This window comes from Dermacentor silvarum, chromosome 5 (assembly GCF_013339745.2).
Source record: "Dermacentor silvarum isolate Dsil-2018 chromosome 5, BIME_Dsil_1.4, whole genome shotgun sequence".
Taxonomy (NCBI): Eukaryota; Metazoa; Arthropoda; class Arachnida; order Ixodida; family Ixodidae; genus Dermacentor; species Dermacentor silvarum.
Genome location: NC_051158.1, coordinates 127,880,229 through 127,903,771, shown reverse-complemented (window position 1 = coordinate 127,903,771; position 23,543 = coordinate 127,880,229). Strand labels below are relative to the sequence as shown.

The 23,543-nt window shown below is 44.7% G+C and overlaps 1 protein-coding gene across 1 annotated transcript in view; it reads right to left on the bottom strand.

Moving 5' to 3' along the window:
• Window positions 1-23,130, bottom strand: part of LOC119453755 (sodium/iodide cotransporter-like) — a 64,022-nt gene extending 40,892 nt beyond the window's left edge. The window contains exons 1-3 of the mRNA XM_049668050.1: window positions 23,054-23,130; window positions 2,237-2,302; window positions 1,570-1,621 (exon numbers count right to left, since the gene is read on the bottom strand). Coding sequence (XP_049524007.1) covers window positions 1,570-1,585 — 16 coding nt within the window. The 5' untranslated portion in view covers window positions 1,586-1,621; window positions 2,237-2,302; window positions 23,054-23,130. The remainder of the gene's footprint in view (window positions 1-1,569; window positions 1,622-2,236; window positions 2,303-23,053) is intronic.
• Between the last annotated feature and the right edge of the window lie 413 nt (window positions 23,131-23,543).

Genomic DNA, 23,543 nt, shown 5'->3' with positions numbered 1-23,543 from the left:
GGCCCTTAACACTGGCGCGTTAAATGTTGGTTACGGGTTTGTAAATAAACATTGGCATCCTTTTTTTGTCGTTGGTGCTCAGATTAGCACGTGCTTATGCAGAGGGCTTCATCAGTAACACACTCTATTCTGAGGATTTCCTCTCTATTACCTATCTTTGTAAAACCGGCAATGATTCATTGCTTCGAGTCAGTGGTCACGGCTTTCGTGGTCATGGCTTTTCGGAATATGCATTTTTGCTGTGGTCCTTAAGGTCGTGTATTTCATTAGGAACCAAGTCGATCACAATCCAAAAGTGGTGGGGGGTGGGGGGTTCATGGGTTGGGTTGGTTCATGGCTTGGATTCGCATTATGTGGTTCTAATTTTATATTCTGCCCCACTCTACGGCGTGCCTTCTAACTCCAATGCAACTACGGATCCTCAGAGAGGAACTACGGATCCTCGAGAGGTACGTTTACCTCTCGGTGGTGTGGCTTCAAGCACATTCAGGAAACTGCAGCTATCCGAATTAGTTATATTAGTTATATTAGAACTAGACTATGCATCTGAAGATACGTGGAGTGCAAGCGCTAATATTAGTCACGTGGCGCAAGATAAGTTCTAGGGTTTCGCGTGCCAAAACCACAATATCATTGTGCGGCAGGCCGTAGTGGGGACTCCGGAAAGTTTGGGCAACCTAGTGAATGGTAAAGTGCCCCCGATGGGTATTTTAACCTGGGCACGTTTGCATTTCGCCACCTACGAAATGCGGCTACCGCGGCCCGGATTTGGTTCCGCGACCTCGTGCTTAGCAGCACCACACCATAGCCCCCAAGCTAAGTCTGAGCCACCGCGGCGAGTGGGGCTCAAGATACGTGTAACTGGAGCCGCTAGAGAGTCATCCTGCCCGCAGTGTATTTAGGCTTATGACCTTTAACTAGCGCCATAGTTTACAATTTGTATATCCAAAGGTAGGGCGCCACGTGCATAAATCAGGTTTGAGCGGACAACGTCAATCTCTTCCATGTATCTGTAGATATCCTTTACAATTTCTCGGTATTCGCGAGAGTTAGACGGATGTCGACGTGACTCACAGGCGCAAAAGCGACCAGTGCGTTAAGTGAGCCGGGAAATGGCGTGTTAATTGCACATAAGTTTCCCATATTCTCTGTATTTGCGATGATGTCCGATGTCAGCACGGTTGCAACGGCATCTCGTAAGTCATGTGCTTTTATTTCCGACAGGGGTGTGCAGCTGTGCTAAGCGCCATGGCTTCTACAATACATGTTGCATTGGTACTAGAATATTTTCCTGCTTGTGTGCCTGTGTATGATCAATGACAGATGCTCCATAAAAACATCCGCTGTTTCGGAACAGTTTATTCTTTGCAGTTGCCACCAGTAGTACATGATTTCTTACATCATCATTCGTCCTAGAGCATATAGTTTTCCAGTATCACGAGATATGTTCAGTATAGCGACACTGGTGAGGAACATATTTTATTTCGGATAATATTTTCCTGTGGCACTACGTCCCCTTTCATTGACCATCTCATCTCCAACCCGCTTGCGACAATATTTTATACGTACCTGTGACCAGCATCATTGATGCTGCCAAAATAGAGATGGCGCCAATACTTTGCTGAAACAACAATGGCGAAAAATGAACAAAGACAATGTAATGGCAAATGTTCTCTTATTTTGCAATATGGATCTGGCTGAGTATTTTAATCAATATTTCATGTGCGTGGCATTAGGCTTTACGAACCTACTACTTGCGAGCGTGAGCGACTTTATTTCAGCGAACGGTTTTCAGGCTGGCAGCCAACTCGTTTATGTATGTTACCCGCGTATTGCGCATGCAGAGTTTTGAAACTGAAGGAGAATGGGAGGTACTCATTGAAATAATCAGTTCCGCGAAACTTGGTAAAATGATGTGGGGGCTTATTATTCAATTAAAGTCCACATGAATGCTTTGCTATAGAACAATATGGTGGCAGTGATTTGTTCTCCCTACCAAATGTCCCTCAGCCCAAGTTCAACCATAAGGAAGAATGACAGTTACAACACATACAGGCAATAGAGGTGTGTTTGGTATCCTAAGGTTAAATCACATGTCGTCAAAAGCATAACACGTGCAACACTGGTGAGAAATTTTGTTTTCGATTTTCTTGCCTGTCAGTGTGTACTGTTGTGTACTGTTGTCAGTGTTGTCAGTGTACTGTTGTGCGCGACCAAATTGATTTTATCCACTTACCGTAAGAAAAATGTAGATGACACACGCCGTCAGGGAAATGGCTCTGTTGAAGCGCCAACGAATGTACTGCAGAAAATGGGTATTTTTTTAAAGCATGAAGAATGAGTAAAACAATATTGTCATATTTGGAGATGTTAGAGCACCATGAAAAATAAAATCTAGAAGACTGCAGCGCTCTCTGCAAGCACGCGAGACTGTCAAAGTGAATCGTTCATTTGGCGTCGGAGTTTAGGTGATGAAGCGTGCCCGATATTATCGGCAGCGCTGTGAAATGCTGTAGATAACCACAGCTAAAATCGCATCGATAAGTGTTGTGATACCTGACATAAAAAGTGTAGCTGAGAACGGCACAATATGTATTACATACTTATGTAAATAAACCAAGCATAAGACATGCATCATATGTAATGTCATAAGATGGCGCATTTTGCATCGCAGCTTGACGGGCGCTCCTATTATTCATATTATCCTACATCCTTTATCAACATAATTCTACCTCCCAGCCTTATGGACTATCTCTAATCGTGTACATTGACCGCCACCATTAGGCCCTGCAATATAAATTTCAGAAGTGTAAATGTCGACTTCAATAGTGCATTCGACACAATACCAGCTGATCAGGTCTGCTGCTATCCAGTCTTAAGCGCACTTCCTTTAAAAACCAGAGCAGAAACCAAAGCTTCGCCCAAACAACCAACCGCCAACAGCGACCGCAATATATTGGAATATCACACGAAGAACGGCTGGTTTTAAGGGGGGTAGCATGAATTCCATTTAACATATGCTTATCAAGTAAATATGCATGTGTCCAGCGCCCAAAAACGCACATGGACAAAGTTTACTAGAATGAACGCAAGTGTTCGGATTCATCTAGAATCATATCCTGGGTCGATCGCTTTTTCGAGATACTTTCACGGGATTTCGCGAGACTAGCACCGTAAGCGTGAGGCGTCTACCGCCAACAGTATTCTGTCTGTGTGTCAACTGTGCTAGACGCCTGACACGTCCTGCTTTATTTAGGAATCCTGTGGAATCTTGCCGAAGGATAAGTATGTCCGAAAGTGATCGCCCGAGAATACCACGCCTGCAAATACTGCCCTACTGAAAAAAAACGCATATGCCCTACAACTCTCATGTCCAGTAATCGGGCATGAATCACACAGGATCCCTTACACAAACCCGTCTTCCCCCATATGTCATATGATATTATTGGATGGAGGCGTTATAGGGAATATATTTATTTTTTGCCAGTAGGGTGGCTATTCAGAAAAAAAATTGAATTCCAAGGTGGGAGATGTGAGATTCGAGATGCTTCTGTTTTGATGAGGAACAACACATCTTGTTGCAGGTGGACCAATCTATGGATCAATAGTTCGCAGCTTATGGTTTGTCGACACAAAGCTCTACACTGTCCATAAAGCGGACACTGCACCCTTCGGTATCATTAGGTTCTGCAACCTTAAATACAAGTAAGCGCTCACAGTATTGCAGTGTGTTAATTTCCAAGAGTGAATAAAGCCATGGAGCTAAGGTCATTAGTTGTCACTCAGATAACAAAATTAATAATTGCGTAGGTCCAAGTAAACAACGTTCCAAATTACTATTTTGTTATGTCGAACGTTTTTTGTAACAGAACATAAAAAGTTCCAACTTTAAGTATCTCTTACGGTGAAACCTAATTGTCCCTGTTAGAATGTCGCGGTTTAACGTGTCAAAGGAACATACAGGAAATGAGCGCTGCAGGAGGGCACAGATCGCAATGTGACAAACTAGGATTATATCACCAGCACACAAATCACAGCACATGAGCATTTTTGGGCGAATAGCATGCTCACGATGCTTAAAAATCTGGAAGCGTGCCGCCTTCCGAAGCTGCTGGACAGCAAGTTATCCCTTAGTAGAACTTGCTATTTAACTTGTTGGTAACTCGTCATAGTGAAGTAATTAGAAATTTGCACTCCCGCATTCGCGCACACACCCGCACACGCATGAACTCAAGGCTTTAATGTTTGTTACTTGCTTGTTTTTGATAGGTCTGGCTTTGATGTTGGTCACTGCGCATGCGTGTCCCTGTATAGACACGTATTCTATTCGCTGGATAAACAGTTGAATAGTACGCGCTGTGTCTGGGGGGTGTTCATGAGTGTTTGCGATACAATGTTGAAGCTGCCGGAATGCAGCGCCCCCAAGCAGCGCAGCCTTCTTGAGTTGCTGCTGCGCCATGCCTAGCGGGCAAGTGATAAGTGGCCGCGGTAGTCGGCGTTCAGACGCAATAAAACATATGTGTTCATCAAGACAAAGTTGGTTCATTACTCTGACTAGGCGTGCTTGGCCTGCTTTTTCTGTGGCTGCGCTTCGCGGGCCAACTACAACTTTGTGCTTGTCCTGTTTCTTTACTGGCTGCACTTCGCTGGTCAACATGGTTCACATTCAATGAGCCATACGCAATTGTATCAACTGGCGACAAGGTGAAAAGTTTCAAGTGAGTCGGCGTTCCCGCACGGCTTGTCCATCCGTTTCAAGATGCGAAATTTCGGCAGTCTCGAGCCATTCGAGGGGGGAGGAAACGACTGGCCCTGCTATGTGGACTAACGCGAAGCATTTTTCGCGGCGAACGACATCGCCTAAGACAAGCAAACCTCCGTATTTATCAGTTGTTGCGGGCAGAAGATGTATGCGTTACTTCGCAACTTGGTAAAACCCGACAGGCCGAGTGACAAACCCTTCGAACAGATTCTTTTGGTTCTTGGAAACTACTATCGCCCGAAGCCGTCTGCAGTCGTGCAGCGATTCCGTTTCAACTACCGAGTTCGCGCGGAAGGCGAATCTATCAGCGGTTTCATTGCAGCGCTGAAAAGCCTATCTGAGCATTGCGACTTCGGTTCGGAACTAGAAAACGTGATACGCGACCGTATTCTGTGTGGTGGGTACCACGCAGACATTCAACGAAGATTGCTGGAAAAAGCGAACCTCACTTTCAAGGATGCCGTGCAGACAGCCCTAGCAATAGAAGCAGAAAAAATGGATGCCGGGGAGATTGCACAAGCTAACCCTAACGGCACCTTTTCAACCCACCGCGTCTCGTCAGGCTCTGTGGCCGTCACCTGCTATCGCTCCAGGGGTGGACACCTTGCCTCCGAATGCAAGCATGTGAATACCTTACAAGCAGCGTTCGTCTACTTCTCGAAGTTCGCAGTCGTCAAGAAAGCGCCTTCGCTTGTACTCTGTAAAAGATGAAAATGCCTCTACAGCTTCGCCTTCAGAAGTCTACGACATGTGGCAAATTAACTACGCCGAACCGCCTCCGCCGTTCACCGTCACCGTTGACGTTTGCGGCAAGCCGCTCCGCATGGAAGTGGACACGGGGGCAAGCGTCTCCGTCATTGTAAAGTTGCTGCTTCTACAGTTTCTGCCTTCGGTTAATGTGCAGCCATCGCAAATGTTTCTGCGAAGCTATTCCAGAGAACTGAAAAAAGTTGAAGACATGGCTGATGTCCTTGTGAAGTTTCATGGCAAGGAGGCGGATCTACCCATTTTTATGACCGAGGACAGTTCACCTACTCTGCTAGGACGCAACTGGATGAGCGAGCTGGTCATCAGCCTCTCCAATGTTGAAGTAAATATACATGCACTTTCTCGCATCAAAACCCTAGTCCAAGAGTTCGCAGAGGTGTTCGAAGAATTTCTCGGTACGTTCAAAGGTGCTAAGGCGTCATTACATGTTCCTTCAGATGCCCTAACCCGTTTCTTCAAGCCACGCCTTCTGCCATATGCCTCGACAGATGGAGTCGCATAAGAAATACAACGATTAAGAAGAGATTCCATCCTGGTTCAAGTGAAAACGTCAAGGTGGACTGCATCTATTGTTCCTGTGGTAAAAAAGAATGAGCGCATCAGAATCTGTGGAGATTTTAGTGTCACCATCAACCTAGTAGCGACAGTGGACAAGGATTGAGGACCTGTGGACTGTCCTTGCAGGGGGTGACAAATTCACCAAATTGGATTTGCGTGACGCGTATCAGCAAGCAGTGCTTGATGAGGCCTCCAGAGAATATGTCACAATTTCGACACACACGGGATTGCTTCAGTACACCCGCATGCCTTCTGTAGTGTCGTCAGCGCCTGCTATATTTCAACGTGAGATGGAGAACTTGCTGAGAGGGATACCACATGCGGCCGTCTATTTCGACAACGTTCTTGTCACAGGTGCTAATGATGCTGAGCATTTCAACAACCTTCGTGCTGTGCTTCACAAGCTTCAAGAATCTGGCCTCAAAGTGAAACTCGAGAAATGTCATTTCTTCGTGCCACAAGTGGAGTATCATGGACACATCATCACCAAGGAAGGCCTTTCCCCGAACGACGACAAGGTGGCTGCCATTCTACATGCCCCTGCGCCAAAAGACGTCAAAGAACTACGGAGTTTCTTGGGACTTGTCAATTTCTATCGGCGTTTTTTACCTATTCATTCTGCCCTTCTTTATCCCCTGTGCTCTCTTCTTTGTGATGGAAAGAAATGGGAGTGGGGGCAGGATCAGCAAGATGCATTCACAGCCTGCAAGCACCTGGTGACCTCAGCTCCAATTCTCGTGCATTTCCGCCCTGACAGGCCTGTGTGTCTCAGCTGTGACGCGTCACCTTATGAAATAGGTGCAGTTCTGGCTCACAAAGATGATGATGGCCAAGAACGTGCCAATGCTTTTGTTTCACGGAGCTTGTCAAAAGCGGAAGTGTAGATCGGTTCCACCAGTACTTGTGGGGCATACCGTTTGAAGCATACACTGGCCACAAGCCACTTCTCGGACTGCTGGGTGCCAACAAGCCTGTCTCTGTGCAAGCATCATCAAGATTGGTCAGGTGGGCTCTCAAGGTATCCGCGTACAAGTACGCACTTGTATACAAGCCTGGAAGAGAACTTGGCCATGCTGACGCTCTTAGCAGACTGCCACTACCTAACGATAGCAGCGCAGTGCCTGACCATGCCGAGATTTTCATGTGGGAGGAGGCCTATCCACGACTTATTTCACGGTGGCACGAGCCACCAGGAACGATCCAGCTCTGGGTCACCTTGTGCATTCTGTATTGAAAGGAGAGAGCCTCCCAACTCGGCCAGAGTGAAACCCTTTCAACACAAGAAGCTCAGAACTCAGTCTCCATGAAGGCTGCCTCCTATGGGGATCAAGAGTCGTGGTTTCAAAATCACTGCAGGCCCAAATACTTGGAGTACTTCACGCCAGTCACCCTGGTATTGAAAAAAGCAAAATGATTGTCAGGAGCGATGTATGGTGGCCAGGCATAGACAATGACATTGCCAACAGTGTGAAACGCTGCGCTACGTGCCAGGCTCAACAACGGGCTGGGCAGCCGCTTCAGCACATGCCATGGCCGTTTCCCCACAGACCCTGGTCACGGCTTCACATAGATTTCGGCGGACCATTTCTAGGACATACGTTCTTAGTCATCATGGATATTTTCTCGAAGTGGATAAAAGTCTTCCCTGTGCCACCTGCATCTGCAGAGGCTACCATTTCTGCCCTGAGAACTACATTAGCTCACCACGGCCTCCCTGATGTAATAGTCTCTGACAATGGCCCTGCGTTTACCAGTGCACAGTACCTTGAGTTCCCAACTCCAACGGAATACGCCGCATGCTTGTACCACCGTATCACCACGCCTCGAACAGTGCTGCAGAACGAGCGGTGCAGACCGTAAAGAAGAAACTTAAGTAGTCTGGCTCTGGCGATTTCAAAACACAGATTTCCAGGTTCTTATTTCATTATCGGACAACCCCACTTGAAGTAACTGGTCGGCCACCATGTGAGCTCCTAATGGGGAGAGTGTTCAATACTCGGTTGGATGTCCTGCAGCCTTGTCTACAAGCATCGGTGCTCTTAAAACAACTGAAACAGAAGTTAAATGCTGACAGAGGGTCACGCAGGCACCATTACTCCAACCAAGAGATAAAGTATAAACAAGAAACTTCCGCACAGGTGCACAATGGGTACCTGCCAGTGTTTTGGATGTCAATCGACCGTCGGCACATGTCCTTTGTCAAGATGGTTCGACATGGAACCGACACAATGACCACTTGCGCCTTGAGCAGACAGTGCCATTTCGTCCTGCTGGCGCAGAAGCTTTTCCTCAAGTGCAGCAGCCGCTCATCTATTCTCCAGCTGTCCCAGATGTGCTTCATCAGAAAGAACCAGACATTCATCTCCCAGCTGCACCCGACGTGCTACATGAGGAACAATTGCCTGGAAATGTATCTGGAAGTAGCTGTGCCGTGGACAACCCTGTCATGGCTGCACCTTGCACTTCAAGGTTGCGGCGTAGCACAAGAACTCGAAAGCCTGTTATCAAGTACTCCTCGTAGTAGGTATCTTAAGAGGGGAGGACTGATACAATGTTTAAGTTGCCGGAATACAGTGCCCCCAAGCTGCGCTGCCTTTTTGTGTTGCTACTGCGCCATGCCTAGCGGGCAAGTGATAAGTGGCCTCGGTAGTCGGCATTCAGACGCAATAAAACATGTGAATTCATCAAGACTCTAACTGACGACGGTTGTCGACTAACTTTTACCCCTGACTCTTTGTTTTGGCTTACGGCACCCGCTACGATACCCGGCCTCTCCACTATGCTTGCTCCTAAATACCATGACCGCTACCGCGTTCTGGAGCAAACATCCTCCGTTAATTACCTCGTGGAGCCAATCACGACGTTGACAGGCATGCTGCCACTGAAACCGAGAACTTTTCAACGTCCGGCCCACCACGCTGTACTATGATTCACTTCTTGTGCCTTCGTTTAAAGCCACAAGAAGGGCGTGTTTTGCGCGCGGAGGGGTATTGTAGCAAATAAGATTGACATGTGCCTACCCAAAATTGTTATCGGTATAAGCTCGTCGTTGCTGGGCTTGGTTAAGTATCTAACATCCGCGATAGCTAACATCTGTGACCACTAATCATTCGTCGCCCCCCGCCGTTTCCCATCGCAATTAACCTCATTCTATTGCCTTTATTTTATTTTGACTAAGGCTTGTCATATGCGCAATGTTCTTTTTTTCTTTATTAAGAAAAGATATTGGACACGATATGCTGTGTTACACAGATTCGCTGCCGCATCGCACACTTTCGGCTAGAACATGGCCTTGCATTAATGGCATATGTTTTTACCTAATATGCAGCATGTGCTATTACCAAGAAGAAATTCAATGTGCACATCTTGCCTAGGTATATATTGCCACACGCATTTTATTTTGATTACCTGTATGACCTTTGTTGATTAACGACAACACAGTTAAGTATTTGCTATCGTGAGCTACGCACGATTCGTATCTCGTGACAATTTTGGCAGCCAGTTCGAAAAAAAAACAAGTATGTTTGTAAGTGTGCTTGATGCATGTAGAAATTTATCTAATTTGCAAAGTCAGAATGCAATAAATCAAAAGGCATGATACTGGGCTACATATTCTGCTACGTAACGGCTACTTTTTGAGCAGGGGTCGTAGGAACTGCACGACTACTAAGAATCTGTTTTGTCCGCTACAGACTGGTGCGGTCGAGCGAGTGGTTCCTGCCGTGCAGCATTCAACCATGCACAGCTACTCCCGTGCCTGCACGTGCCACCCCGCTGAGCCTTCTCCTGTGCCCAACTGAGCCTGCGCTATGTGGCTACCGGAAGAATGTCATCGCCTTCGCTATCGTCGCCTTGTGCGGCCTTTAGCGCTCTGTTGCTCGTACGTGCTGCTATTCTGCCATTGGACACCACTACGCCTGCGCTAGCTGCGTCGGAGGGTATATAATAATATTATGTGGTTTTTATTGGCGCAAGGGCCAGATATGGCCAAAGAGCGCCATGACAAATGATGATAGTTTTCCGATGTACTATAGAGTGGTCTATGAATTATAAATGGTTGATGTAACATCGCTGTAAAAAGGCCTAAAAGCAAGTCGCTGTAAATTGCGTAAAATACATTAGCAGTAAAATATTGACAATGACTAATGATTACAGTTATGACTATAAAAATTACGTTACAATTTAATGATGTATTAAAACGTATACAACAGCACTAGTACCTCAAGAGGTTCCTTGAAATCAAGGGCTGAGAGGCACGTGCTGTACAAACTTTTACACTGCAGCTGCAGCCTGCAAGACGAGGCTGCGCTACAGATACCCTGGCCAGATGATTTGTAAAGTGTTTACATCTGATAAAAACTTTAAGACTCTATTAAAATCAAAAAGCGGTTCATGGCTAAGAAAGAATGCTGGGTGAAGAGGGATGTGCTTACGATATGCGGGATAAAAGTACTTTTTACGCTGGGCTTCTATTTCAGGGCACTCGACAAGAACATGGAGGACTGTAAGAAGGTCGCCACACCTATCACATTTTGGAGGATCACTTCCAGAAAGGAGGTACGAGTGTGTGCCAAAAGTATGACCTATTCTTAACCTGCAAAGAAGCACTTCCTTGAGTCTTGCCATTTTGTCATACATCCATTTCCCTATTCTTGGTTTGATCATATGTAGCTTGTTTGACACTTCGTTGTCCCACTGCCTTTTCCAACATCTCCGCAACTGATGGCGCAAGAAAGGCTTTAGGTCTGTGGGAGAGATAGCTATGTTTGTGTCTCTATACTTAAAAACTACTGACGTGGCACTTTCGTCTGCAGCTACATTGCCTTTTATGCCTCTAGGCCAGGCACCCAGCACACTATGACCATTTGATTGCCCATGTAGGCTGAGCATAAGCAGCTCTAGAGTTCATTAAAAACTGAATTCTTGTATTTTCGTAGACTCATTAGAGCCCTAACGACGCTCAATGAGTCTGTGAACACAACTGCTTTGGTAACATTCATTAGCTTTATGTGTTTAACTGCCGAGAGGATTGCATATGCTTCCGCTGTAAAAATACTTGTGTGTGGATTTAGAGTACCAGATGTTGAAAAAGACGGCCCCAGAGCTGCGTACGCAACACCAGCAGGAGATTTGGAAGCGTCTGTGTAAAATTCTGCACATGAGTAATTCGCCTGAAGCTCGAGAAAGTGTGAGCGTATATGAGTCTCGGGTGCGTGCTTGTAGATCTCTATGAAAGAGACATCGCACTCAATAGTCTGCCACTCACAAGGTAGTGGAAGCCGACTGGGAGCCGTTAAGACATTCTCCTGTAGTAGTATGCCTGTTTCTTCAGCCGACGCTTCTAGACGCATGGACAAAGGAGTCCTAACAGACGGCCGGTTTTGATACAGCCTGGCAGCCGATATGTCGCTTATAGTGGAATGACATGGGTGTTCTGCATCTGCGTTTACCTTCAGGGAGTAAGATAGACCTAAATATGCTCTATGGAGATGCAGGGACCATTCATCCGACTCAACATACAGGCTTTCTACAGGGCTAGTCCTGAAGGCGCCTGTAGCAAGCCGAATACCCAGATGGTGAACGGGGTCTAACATCTTTAAAGCACTAGGTGTATCAGAGTTATAAACTATGGCTCCGTAGTCAAGGCGTGACCGTACAAGGCGCTTATATAAGTTAAGGAGGCATCTCCTGTCGCTTCCCCATGATGTACGTGACAAGAGCTTCAGCAGATGCATAGCCTTCAGGCACTTTGTTTTCAGGTACTTGAGGTGCGGGACAAAAGTTAACTTAGAATCTAAGATGAGGCCTAAAAATTTATATTGATGACTCACAGATAGCCGTTCTCCATTAAGGTCAATAGCGGGGTCTGGTTGCAGACCTCTTTTGTTCGAGAAGAGGACACACGTGCGTTTTGGTGGGTTTAGTCTAAACCCATTCTCGTCCGCCCATTTGGAAATTTTGTTGAGGCCAAGCTGCACCTGTCGCTCGCAGATAGCAAGATTACAATATTTGTAACCGATTTGCACATCATCCACGTACACCGAATAAAACATTCTGCGTGGTATGACACTGTGGAGAGAATTAATTTTTATAACAAATAGAGTGCAACTCAGCACACCTCCTTGTGGTACACCAGTCTCTTGGGTGAATAGACGAGATAAGACATTACCAACGCGACCACGGAATGTGCGGTTCGAGAGATAACTTTGAATCACGTTCAGCAAGTTCCCTCGGATGCCCATTCCAGCCAGATCACGGAGGATTCCAAAACGCCATGTGGTGTCATAGGCTTTCTCCATATCTAAGAACACCGACAAGAAAAACTGTTTATGCACGAAGGCATCCCGGATGTTTGTCTAGATGCGGACAAGGTGGTCTATTGTGGATATACCTTCCCTGAAGCCGCAGTGTAAGGGGTCTAGTATTTTGTTACTTTCAAGAAAATGGATCAGGCGCTGGTTAGTCATTTTCTCAGAGTTTGCACAGGGAACTTTTAGGGCAATAGGCCTATAACGGCTGGCCGAAGAGGGGTCCTTGCCCTCTTTGAGAATGGGAATTATTGTTGCCTCTTTCCAGGCAGCCGGGATGTACCCACGACAGAATATGGAGTTAAATATCGACAGAAGTGTTTTTTGGGCTTCAGGGTGTAAGTGTTTGATCATGTCATAAGCTATTCTGTCTCTTCCTGGCGCTGTCTTATTACAGCAACTCAGTGACGCCTGAAATTCCGCCATGCTGTATGGACGGTTGTAAGGTTCATTCTTTGTTATTTTCTGATCCAGGGGCAATCGCTCTGCTTGCCGTTGGTACCGTAGAGATGTATCTGTGTAATGAGCCGAACTAGAAATGTACTCGAAGTGGGCACCTAGAAAATCAGCCTGGTCTGCAAGAGTGTTTCCCTGGTTGTTTACTAATGGCAGAGGATTAGTTTGCCGGCCGTTTAATTTGGTAACTCGGTTCCAGGCTTTCTTTCCGTCTGTGTAAGAGTTTATGCCTAAAATGTATTTTTGCCAGCTTTCCCTTTTGGCACGGCGGCGCGTTCTTCGACCCTCACTCTTTACTTTAAGTCTTAAAGTTTATGAGATGTTCGGTTGTTGGAGAGTCACGAAGGCGTCCCCAAGCCTTATTTTGCTTTCTTCGTGTTTCCTTACAGTCACCGTTCCACCAAGGAATACGTCGTTTCAAATGTTTCCTTGTGTTTCTGGGATGCATATGGAAGCTATATTCACATTAAATGCTGTGAAATATGCTACGACGTCGTTTATGTTAAGATTACGGATGTCATCCCTGGCAGCTATGTCAGTTCTTTGCATCAATGTTGTAAATAGCTGTCACATATTAATATTTGGAATGGCGTGCATGTGTCTTGTTTGCGTGTTTTTTTGCCTATCCTGTACTTATTGCATTTTTGTTTTTGATCTTGTCATCGTTGCGCGATGTCTGTTATCAGTGCTATTTTTTGTGAAACCTGTTAAATTAACTGGAATTTAGTTTGATTTTTTGCAGTCAACACTTCTTATGCGATTATGTTTATCCTGTATTAAACATTTGATGCAAATCCTACTTTAACTGTGTATGTTAACTTCAAGTGATCCTTACGTAAACTTTGTATACTGTACGTTTGTAGGTATGTTGCAATTGTGATCCTATATGCATATATGTGCTGTGAACGTTGTATGCTGCCGATGTAAGGGTCTTCAGGGACTCAGTCAAGCTGCCTAGAGCAGCTTTTAGCCCTGAAGACCATCCAGAATTTTCTGGTGAAATAAACTTTGATTGATTGATTGATTGATTGTTAGGTGGGTGAGCTCTCGGTATTGCTTCCAGTCGGCAGAATCAATCTTCCACTGGGGAACATGAGGAGAGTTTTCTTCACTTTTTGTCAGTGTTAATATGATCGGGAAGTGGTCACTCCCACAAGGGTTTTTGATAACATTCCACTCCAGATATGGCAGGAGTGTACTTGATGCGATGCTTAAATCTATAGATGAATATGTTTTGTGTGCAACGCTGTAGAATGTGGGCTCTTTTTTATTTAACAAGGACGCGTTAGATGAGAAAAGAAAGTTTTCAATTAAGCGCCCTCGCGCGTCACAACGAGAGTCGCCCCACAGGCTGTTATGGGCATTTAGATCTCCGACAACGATATATCGTGGGGGAAGCTGAGCGATAAAGCTTAGAAACTCTGATCGCGAGAGTTCATAATTCAGAGGGATGTATATAGAAATTATAGTGACCAACTTCTGAAAGAGCATCGCTCGGACTGCGACTGCCTCAAGAGGCGTTCGGAGAAGTAACGGCCGACAAGCAACATCTTTGCTTACTATGATTGCGACGCTGCCCGAAGAGGCGAGTGCGTCATCTCGATCTTTTCGGAAAATTGTGTATTTCCTGAGGAAGTTACCTTGTGTTGGTTTCAGGTGTGTGTCCTGAACGCACTGCACCTTTGGATTGAATTGGTGTAGAAGTTCTTTAACGTCATCGAGGTTGTGCATAAGACCTGTCACGTTCTAGTGTAATATCTGTGTATCCATATTGTTTGTGTTCTTGCGCTGTGTGTCAAGAGGAGTCCAGTTTGCTTACGGAGCCTTTCCAAGCCCCGTAATCCGTGTTTTGTCTTTCTTGGAGCGGTCGCGAGATTTGCGCCGCTCAGGAGGCGCTGGGTGCGCCGGCTGGCTTGTAGTTGTGTCCATCGACTCCTGGGAGCCGCTGGACTTCCGCTCATTCGAGCGGGGTGTTTTCAGGGTAGGCCTTGCCTCAAAAAGCAGGGCCTTGGAGGCCACCAACCCAGAGGTCGATGGGCCCTCCTTAAGAAATGGCGCAGCAGGCTGGCTGCTGTCGCCTGGGGGGCTGGTGGCACAGTCGCGGCCACACTCTCTGTGGGCCGGGCCGATGCCGGAGTCTGCTGCGGCGTTGCCCCCTTACACACCGCACCAGCATACCCTGCGATATGTAGGAAGGAAATTCGCTTTCGCGCTTCCTGAAAGGAAATGTTTTCTTTGACCTTTAACGTAATTATTTCTTTTTCCCTCTTCCAGGAAGGACATGAGCGGGAGTATGCAGGGTTATCACCGTCGCAATTTGCGCAGTGTAGTGTCTCAGTACAATTGTCAGCAGGAGGATCGTGCGACACTCACTTTGCACATGTGGTACGGCCCTGGCAGCTTTGAGAGCCGTGACCAAATCGCTGGCACAAAGAAGCGGCGAGGGTTTGGAATGTAGGGCCTAAGTTTGATTTTCAGATAGCCTGTTTCAATATATTCCGGTAAGATACTTGTGCAAAACGTCAAAATTAGGTGTTTAGTGGGGATCTCTTTGTCATCCCGCCTGATCTTAATTCTTTGGACATTTGTCACATGCTGTTCCTTCCAGCCCTCAAGGAGCTCGGTTTCACTCAAGTCAAGGAAATCTTGTTCCGATATAACCCCGCGTGAACTGTTCAGAGATCGGTGGGGGTTCATCGAGACAGGGGTATTGCCAACTTCAGCAAGTCCGGACGGTTTCTCGACCTGATTCTTGTCACAGTTCTAGCAACAGATCACCGCTGGCCATTTTTGTGACCTTATAGCCGGGACCTAATTTCTCAATGAGGCATTTCGCTACAAGAAATGGTGATAGTGTTCTTGCCGTTTTATCACTGTTTTGACAACTTAGCACGTGGTACTTCGGGTATATTTCTTTGGTCTGGACAAAAAGCTTCAGAGAGTCATCGGTGCGCCCTCTCTTGGAAAGAGGGCGATCGGGGAGTCGGGGAAACGACAAAAAATCCATATAACTTGCTATAAGTTTGGTAGCTATGCCAGCCGCCTACCACGGAGCCCAACAAGGGGACGATACGAAACCCGAAAGCCACGAAGGCGCCAGCTGTACATAGCCACTTTAACCCAATATAAATATCCTAGGTTGGATAGAATACACCAGGTTAACCCTTGCTGCCTGCGAAGTCGGAAATAAGAGGAACAGAGAAGACAGGAAAGGATTGAAAGTAAGAGTGAAAGACGAAGGCTGTAGAGGAGGATAGGAAAAGGCAACTACCGATTTCTCCCGGATGGGTCAGTCCGGGAGTGCCGTCTACGTGAAGCCGAGGCCAAAGGGGTGTGTTGCCTCCACCGAGGGGCCGTAAAGGTCCAAACACCCGGCATCGGCTCAACCCCGCCAGGATCCCCTTTTCCCCGGACACGGCTAAGCCACGAATGGTTAGACGCGGGAGGGTCCGACCTCATGTGCTCGGGTACGTGGTGTCGCAACTCACCAAACGCCTGCTTCCGCAGACGCCTCTGCGGGGGTCGGAGGTTATATAACGGAGCTGCCAACGCACCCGGACACTTTTTGAGCAGCGGTCGTAGGAACTGGACGACTACTGAGAATCTGTTCTCTCCGCTACAGGTTGGTCCTCGTACTATTTTCTTCGTCCATGTTACGTACTCACCTGCGGCTGCTGCTCATAAGTGTTGCCTTGTGGTATTGCTTGCATTGCAATATGCCTACTAATTCTGAACTTGCTAAGAAAATTGAGCACCTTCAGTCCCTGCTTCATGTTAAACTGGATAACCTTGTTAAAGATCTTGTGTATAAAATTTCCACCAAGCTAGAAGATCAGGGTATTGCTAACCTTGGCTCACTTGTGGACAGTGTGCGTTGCATGAGTGACCAGTATGATTCAGTGCGTGCGTCGGTCGATGAACTGGTCAATTCAAATAAAGCGCTCAGGGCCGAAAATGAACAGCTGCCCAAGAGGATTGCAGATATGGAGCAACACAGCAGACTGAATAATGTCGAAATCAAAGGTGTTCCTTGTACACAAGGCGGAGATTGCGTAGTTATATTGAAACTCATTGGACAAGTAATTGAATGCCCTGTTTCATTGACAGACATCGACGCAGTTCACCGTGTGGCCAGCAGCTGGAAAAAGCATTATCACGCGCTTTGTTCACGCGAAAAGAAAAATGAATTCCTTCGGAAAGCGCGTAAAGCGCGTCCAAGTAAGTCCCAGATGGGGATGTCTGGAAGCAATTATGGTTCTATTTTTGTCGATGAACATCTTACTATGACCAATAAGAAACTGTTTAGCAAAGCGCTTGCCCTAAAGACTGAAAAGAAATGGCGGTTCCTCTGGACTGAGAATTGTCATGTCAAGTCTGATGACATGGGTCTTTTGGATAAATGCGGAATCTGATCGTAGCGTATTCACTGATGTCTCCAGTTTATCTTTACTATTTCATATTGTTTTTCATATAATAATGGCATTGCTTTCATCTGATGAAACAAAAGCGTTTCTAGCTAATTCTGCCTGTTCGTTACTGCACGTCAATACGCGTATTTGTGCAAAAACCTTCACAGCATTACTGCGTTTACTGAATCGCTATGTCATTTCTTTTCATTGCTGTGTGTTACTGAAACGTGGCTAGGCTCTTGTGATGGCAATCTGTATGGTTTTCGCTCATACAATTCAGAATATTGTCACCATGAGTCTGGCCGCTATGGCGGCTCGGCTATATTTATATCGTCAGAAATTAAGTACAAGCGTAGGTTTGACTTGTCTTTAAATGTTTTGAACTGTGAATCTGTGTGGATTGAGGCTAACGTTTCCCCATCCAGCAATCTGAATAATTTTATTATTGCATGCATTTACCGTTCCCCATCTTCATCTATACCGGATTTTCTACATCTCGCCGCAGTACTCAATATAATCTCTGCTGAAAACAAGAAAGTTGTGCTGGTTGGTGATATCAATATTAATTTATTGGATACTGGTAGCAATATCACAATAGCATACAGTGATTGCTTTCTTGGTTTCGGGCTTGAGTCACTAATTTCATCCCCCACTCCATTTGCACCCAATGGAGCTGGTACTCTTCTTGACAATGTTTTAAGCAATATAACACCAACGCCACACGCAGGTGTGATTGATGTGCTTACCACTGATCATCTTCCCCTATTTGCAACTTTCGCCGCTAAACTACATCGCAATAACACGTGCCATTTTACTTCTAGCTTACATCAGGATAACTTTATCAATGCAATTCACGGCACTGACTAGACTTCCATTAGCAACTTGCGTGATCCTGAAAAAGTACTAGAGAATTTCTGCTCCTTGTTTCTTAAAGCTGTGTATGCAAACACTAATACTGTCAAATGCAAGAAAGTATTTAAATTTCCCAATAATCCATGGTTAATCCAAGGTTTGTTAACTAGCATGTGAAAGAAAGATAATCTCTACAGGAAAACTAAAAGAGTAATTGAACGTGGGTCTAAAACTTAGGTATTAAAAGTATAGTAATATGTCGAGTAATCTGCTGAAAAATCAACACGACTTTATTATGAAAAAGAATATTGTAAGACAAAAAATAACCCCAAGAAAAATGGAAACATTTCAATGACTTTTTAAATAGACAACAGGTTAGTAGAATAATTGATAAAATAAATTATATACAACTCAAATATACTGAGGCATCCGGCGTTGCTAACTCATTTAGTGATTTCTTCCATGAGATATACAATAATAGGCCCGTAGCTTCTTCATATCCTCTTACCCATTGTAAACATTCATTTTTTTCTCTTTCCTGTCACCCCTGATGAAGTGTGTTCTACAATCATAAATCTAAAAAACTCTAGCGCCGGGCTAGATAATATTTCTGCATATCACTTGAAGCTCGCTGCTACATATATTGCGGAAACAGTAAGCAATATAATTAATCTCATTTTTAAATGTGGTACCTTTCCGAGCTCCCTCAAGAAGGCTAAGTTAGTCCCGGTGCACAAAAAAAGGTGATATCACAGAGGTCCTAAACTATTGCCTTATCTCTATTTTGTCTTCAATTAGCAAAGTTATTGAAAAATTATTTCTGAAACGCATTAACAAGTACATTAGCAAATTTCAGTTGCTAAAGCCTTGCCAATTTGGTTTCCGTGCAGGTAGTTCAACCAATCTAGCTTTACTATCATTAACCGATTTATTAAACGCTTCCATTGACATCAGCGATATTGTCGGTTCCATAGTTCTTGATTTCACTAAAGCCTTTGACATCGTTATTCATGATATTCTATTTACTTAACTAGAATCACTGGGTATAACTGGTCCACCTTTAACTTTTATAAAAAATTACTTGCTTGATCGCGAACCATCAGTCTGCGTAGATGGCGTTTATTCAAACGTTAAGGCGATTAATCAAGGGGTGCCGCAGGGTTCGATACTTGGGCCTTTATTGTTTTGCATCTACTCTAATGATTTACCTGATTGCATTAATCTTTCTAAAGTTGTCCTTTACGCTGATGATACCACCATTTCCATGTCACATAAATCGTTAACAACGTTAATAACTAAGCTGAACAATGAATTAACCCAGGTTGTTCAATGGTGTCGTTTAAACAACCTAATTTTAAACCCACCTAAAACCATGTTCATGATTTATAAAACATCTCAAAAAGTTCTCCCTTATTTACCCCAGGCATCCATAGACCATCATTTAATCCCAGTGGCTGAATATGTATCTTTCCTTGGTGTAAAATTGAACCCGCACTTGAAGTTCAATAATCATATTGCTTATGTGAAATAAAAAACTGCTTTCGGTATAAGAGCTCTCTATAAATCTCGTCCATTTTTTTTCTGTTCACGCCTTATTGTCTTTATACTTTGCCTCCATGCATAGTCACATCACATATGGCATTACTTCGTGGGGAAATACATATAACTGTCACATTTCGTCCATACAGCACATTCAGAACCAGGCCATTCGCACTATTACCAAGAGTTTTTTACTCTGATGCTTCTCCGCTCCTTCAAGCGAACTTCATTCTTCCTGTATCTGGTTTGTTCAAATTTATTTTACTTAATATTCTATTTAAATTACTTAACAAACAGCTGGCGTTTCAATTAATATACTCTAGGTTGCTCACAAATACCAATAGCAGTAGGTTTGCCCATAATCAAAACTTTCTATTACCTAAATGTAACAGAAACTATGGCAAAATGACATCTTACTTCTCGGCAATTAAATTTTGGAATAACTTACCCTACGCACTTAAATCATCACCAACCTTGCATGCATTCAAGTATGAACTTAAAAATTTCATTTTGTATAACTAGTTGTGCTGTTTAATTTGCTTTGCATATAAAGCGTGTATTTAATTGTTAAATATGTTTGCATAATTTAGATTGATAATGTGCGTAATTTGCTTCGTTACATGTATGACTGCCGTTATAGAATCTTGTGTATTCCTATCCACTACTATGTCCACTATTTATTTACTTGTAGATTGCATAATTTTTATACTGCTCTATCAAGCAATCATTTTGTACCAACCTTGTTGTTAACCGAGGGTCCCGCTGCAGTCGTATGACTCTGGGACCCTCGCTTGTATACTACTAACAACCAACAATGTATCCTGAATGAATAAACTGAAACCTAAACTGAAGGTGATAGTTTCCATGACCTCATCATATACTGCAGCTGACCACCACGCTGCTCCAGGATTTCCATTATGAGTCAAACTTGGCTGCTTAACCGCGTCTGAGTTTTCCTTATATTTTGTGGCTCTGTCCTCACCATGAATTTCCAAGTCATTTTCTCATGATGACTTTCATGAGCCGAAGAGCGCAACACACAATTTTCAATAATAGAAGTGGGTGAATGTCAGCTTTTTCGAATACGAAAAAGCTGACATGGAATGTAAATTCAAACATCGAATAGTCAAATGCCAACATACATTTTTCAAAGAGGTATAGTTATGGTGATATCATTAAGTACCCCGCATTTACTGATATGGTGCAATAAAGACAGTGGACTACCATGAAGAAAGGAATCCATAAACAAGATCACTAAATGTCATGAAAAAACTGCACGAATAGTTTTTAACACCTGTAGAACCTGGTTGCAAACCAGCTTTCCTACAAAAAATGGTGCTGTATGACTAGGCTCCCGAAATCTAGAAGTAAACGATTGCCAAAAAAGTATAAAAAATTGTGGAAAAAGGGGAAAAAATTGCTCTTTAAGGACTTGGGGTACTCGTATGTCGTAGACAAATGTAAAAGGTACCCGGTTATTCATGTGCATGGCACACAAGTCGTTCAGCAGCAAGAAAAAACATTACAGGCTGCAGTGTAAATGATGAAACTACTACAGCACTAGACTCCCAAATCACTAAATGACACTACAAGCAACCATAAATGAAATGTCATGCACGCTACCACTGCAAAACCAAAAATGAATATTTGCATTACCCATTTTTTAAATGCGAAGCATTTCTTGGCGAACATTTGCCAATTTGATAGTATCTATCTATCTATCTATCTATCTATCTATCTATCTATCTATCTAGCAGCCTACGTATTGGTGCTCTCATGGTCGTTTCGTAAACTTGGTATGTACCAAAACTGGCATAGTATGACAAAGTGTATGACGAACATAAATAATAGTTCATGACATCAATGTCCTGACATGCGTGTCATGTAGGTCGTGAAACAGCGGACTACGTCTTGGTACTCTTATGGTCGTTTAGTTAACGTGGTATGTTCCCCGCACACTGCTTCGCATAACAGCCATTCCCACAGGGCGTGGGATCTGTGGGCTTTTTTTCTGAATTTCTTCGAAAACATGTGCCGTTGTCACACTTCTGATGATTTACAATATTTTCTTTAGCCTGCGACCAACGGCAACCAAACTTTACCACTCGGTTCTTGCAAAATATTTGGTTACTTTCACACATCCGAAAATACTTCGAATAGGAATACTAATAGTGTACCCGCCGTGGTTGTTTAGTGGCTATGGTGTTGGGCTGCCAAGCACGAGATCGCGGGATCGAATCCCGGCCACGGCAGCCGCATTTCGATGGGGGCGAAATGCGAAAATATCCGTGTGCATAGATTTAAGTACACGTTAAAGAACCGCAGGTGGTCGAAATTACTCCCGAGTTCCCCACTATGGTGTGCCTCATAATCACATCAGGGTTTTGGCACGTAAAACCCCATAGTTAGTGTGTAATATATGATTGTTAGTGTGTAATGTATGATTTGTACTTCTCCAAATCAAGCCACCTTTTGTCCATTAAATATGTTGCCTTTATCTCTCATTCTTCGTATTCGGATCTTCAAATATTCGTCCACCCCTATTCAATATCATGCAAGCTTGTTTCGAATACGAAATGCCTAGTTCAGCTAGACACTTCGCATTTTAGAACAAATATTAGAGTAGGAAACCAAATGTGCCGAAGCGAACGAACCGCGATATATCTGGTTTTTATGCCGAAAGGCGCTACTGTAGTTTCTTGTGATACCGCAGTAATGTTATTTATGCTCTGCCGTGGTAATCCGATGTTCCGATAACTTAATTTTCCCTTGGGCAGATAGCTATAGGAATCGCCAGGACATCCGGGAGAACTACGCAGCTTTGACAAACCTTCTTTTTTATATCAAACAACGCATCGAGCACTTCAAGTCACAGCTTTTTTTTTATTTTAGGTGCGACACACCTTATGCGCTCGGGCTGTCGGCGGCTCCTGTCGTCGTCGTCACGGTAAGCAAGCGGCTCGTGCTCGCGTTCGGCACTCGCTCGTGCCACAGCTCCCGCGTTCGTCGTCGTTGTCGTCTTCCATAGCAGGCGGCGTTGACGCTCATCATTGCAGCGTAGAATTTCACTTCTGTTGTCGTAATGGGGAGGCCGCATTAACAGGGTTATGAGCCATTGCAAAAGGCAGTATGAGCACATTAGCGGTGCATCACTGCATGCTTCGCACTTCCCCAGGTTTCACTTTAGTGGAGCTGCATTTCGCTCAATGGGTCATTTGACACTTACGCATAAAATTTATTTCACCGTTCAAGCCGAGCCTACGACTTAACTCGTGCTAACTGTAATAAGCTATAAAAACTAAAACAGTAAGAAAGGCGTTCATAATGGCCATTTTTTTTCAGATCGTTTCCCATCGTAACTACAGAAGACGCTTGTTGTTATTGACGAGAGTGGTTCTCACCTCAAACACTGATGTAATTCGTAGCCCATGTAGCAATGGTACGATCACTTGTGTAGCCAGAGGCAAGCAGAGCAGGGGCGTCAGGGCACTCAACGTAGTATGCCAGCCGTAGGCATAGAAGTGGGCCGGGAAAGCTACCAATGCAGGCGATGAGTAGACAGAGGCCACCAACGAAGCCGCAAGAGGAAAAATACCGAGTGCACGATTTCCGAGAAAGACTTCATCCTTCGTGGTGCCGCCTCCACTGGAATGCCGACTCTTCCGGAAGGAGAAATAGAGACCCAGCGATAAGTTTGCTGCCACCAAGACTCCGAACACAGTGTATTCCAGCAGTAGCACCATTGCGCACGATTCAAACGAGAAGGATTTCAAAGAAGCGTTTCAAAGTTGTCAAGGTGGCTAGAGATGTGCAAACTCTGGTTTGACCTTATTTCCCAAAAACATCTGCTACGTCGACTCCTCAAGGCACTCCGGGGATAAACGCATCACA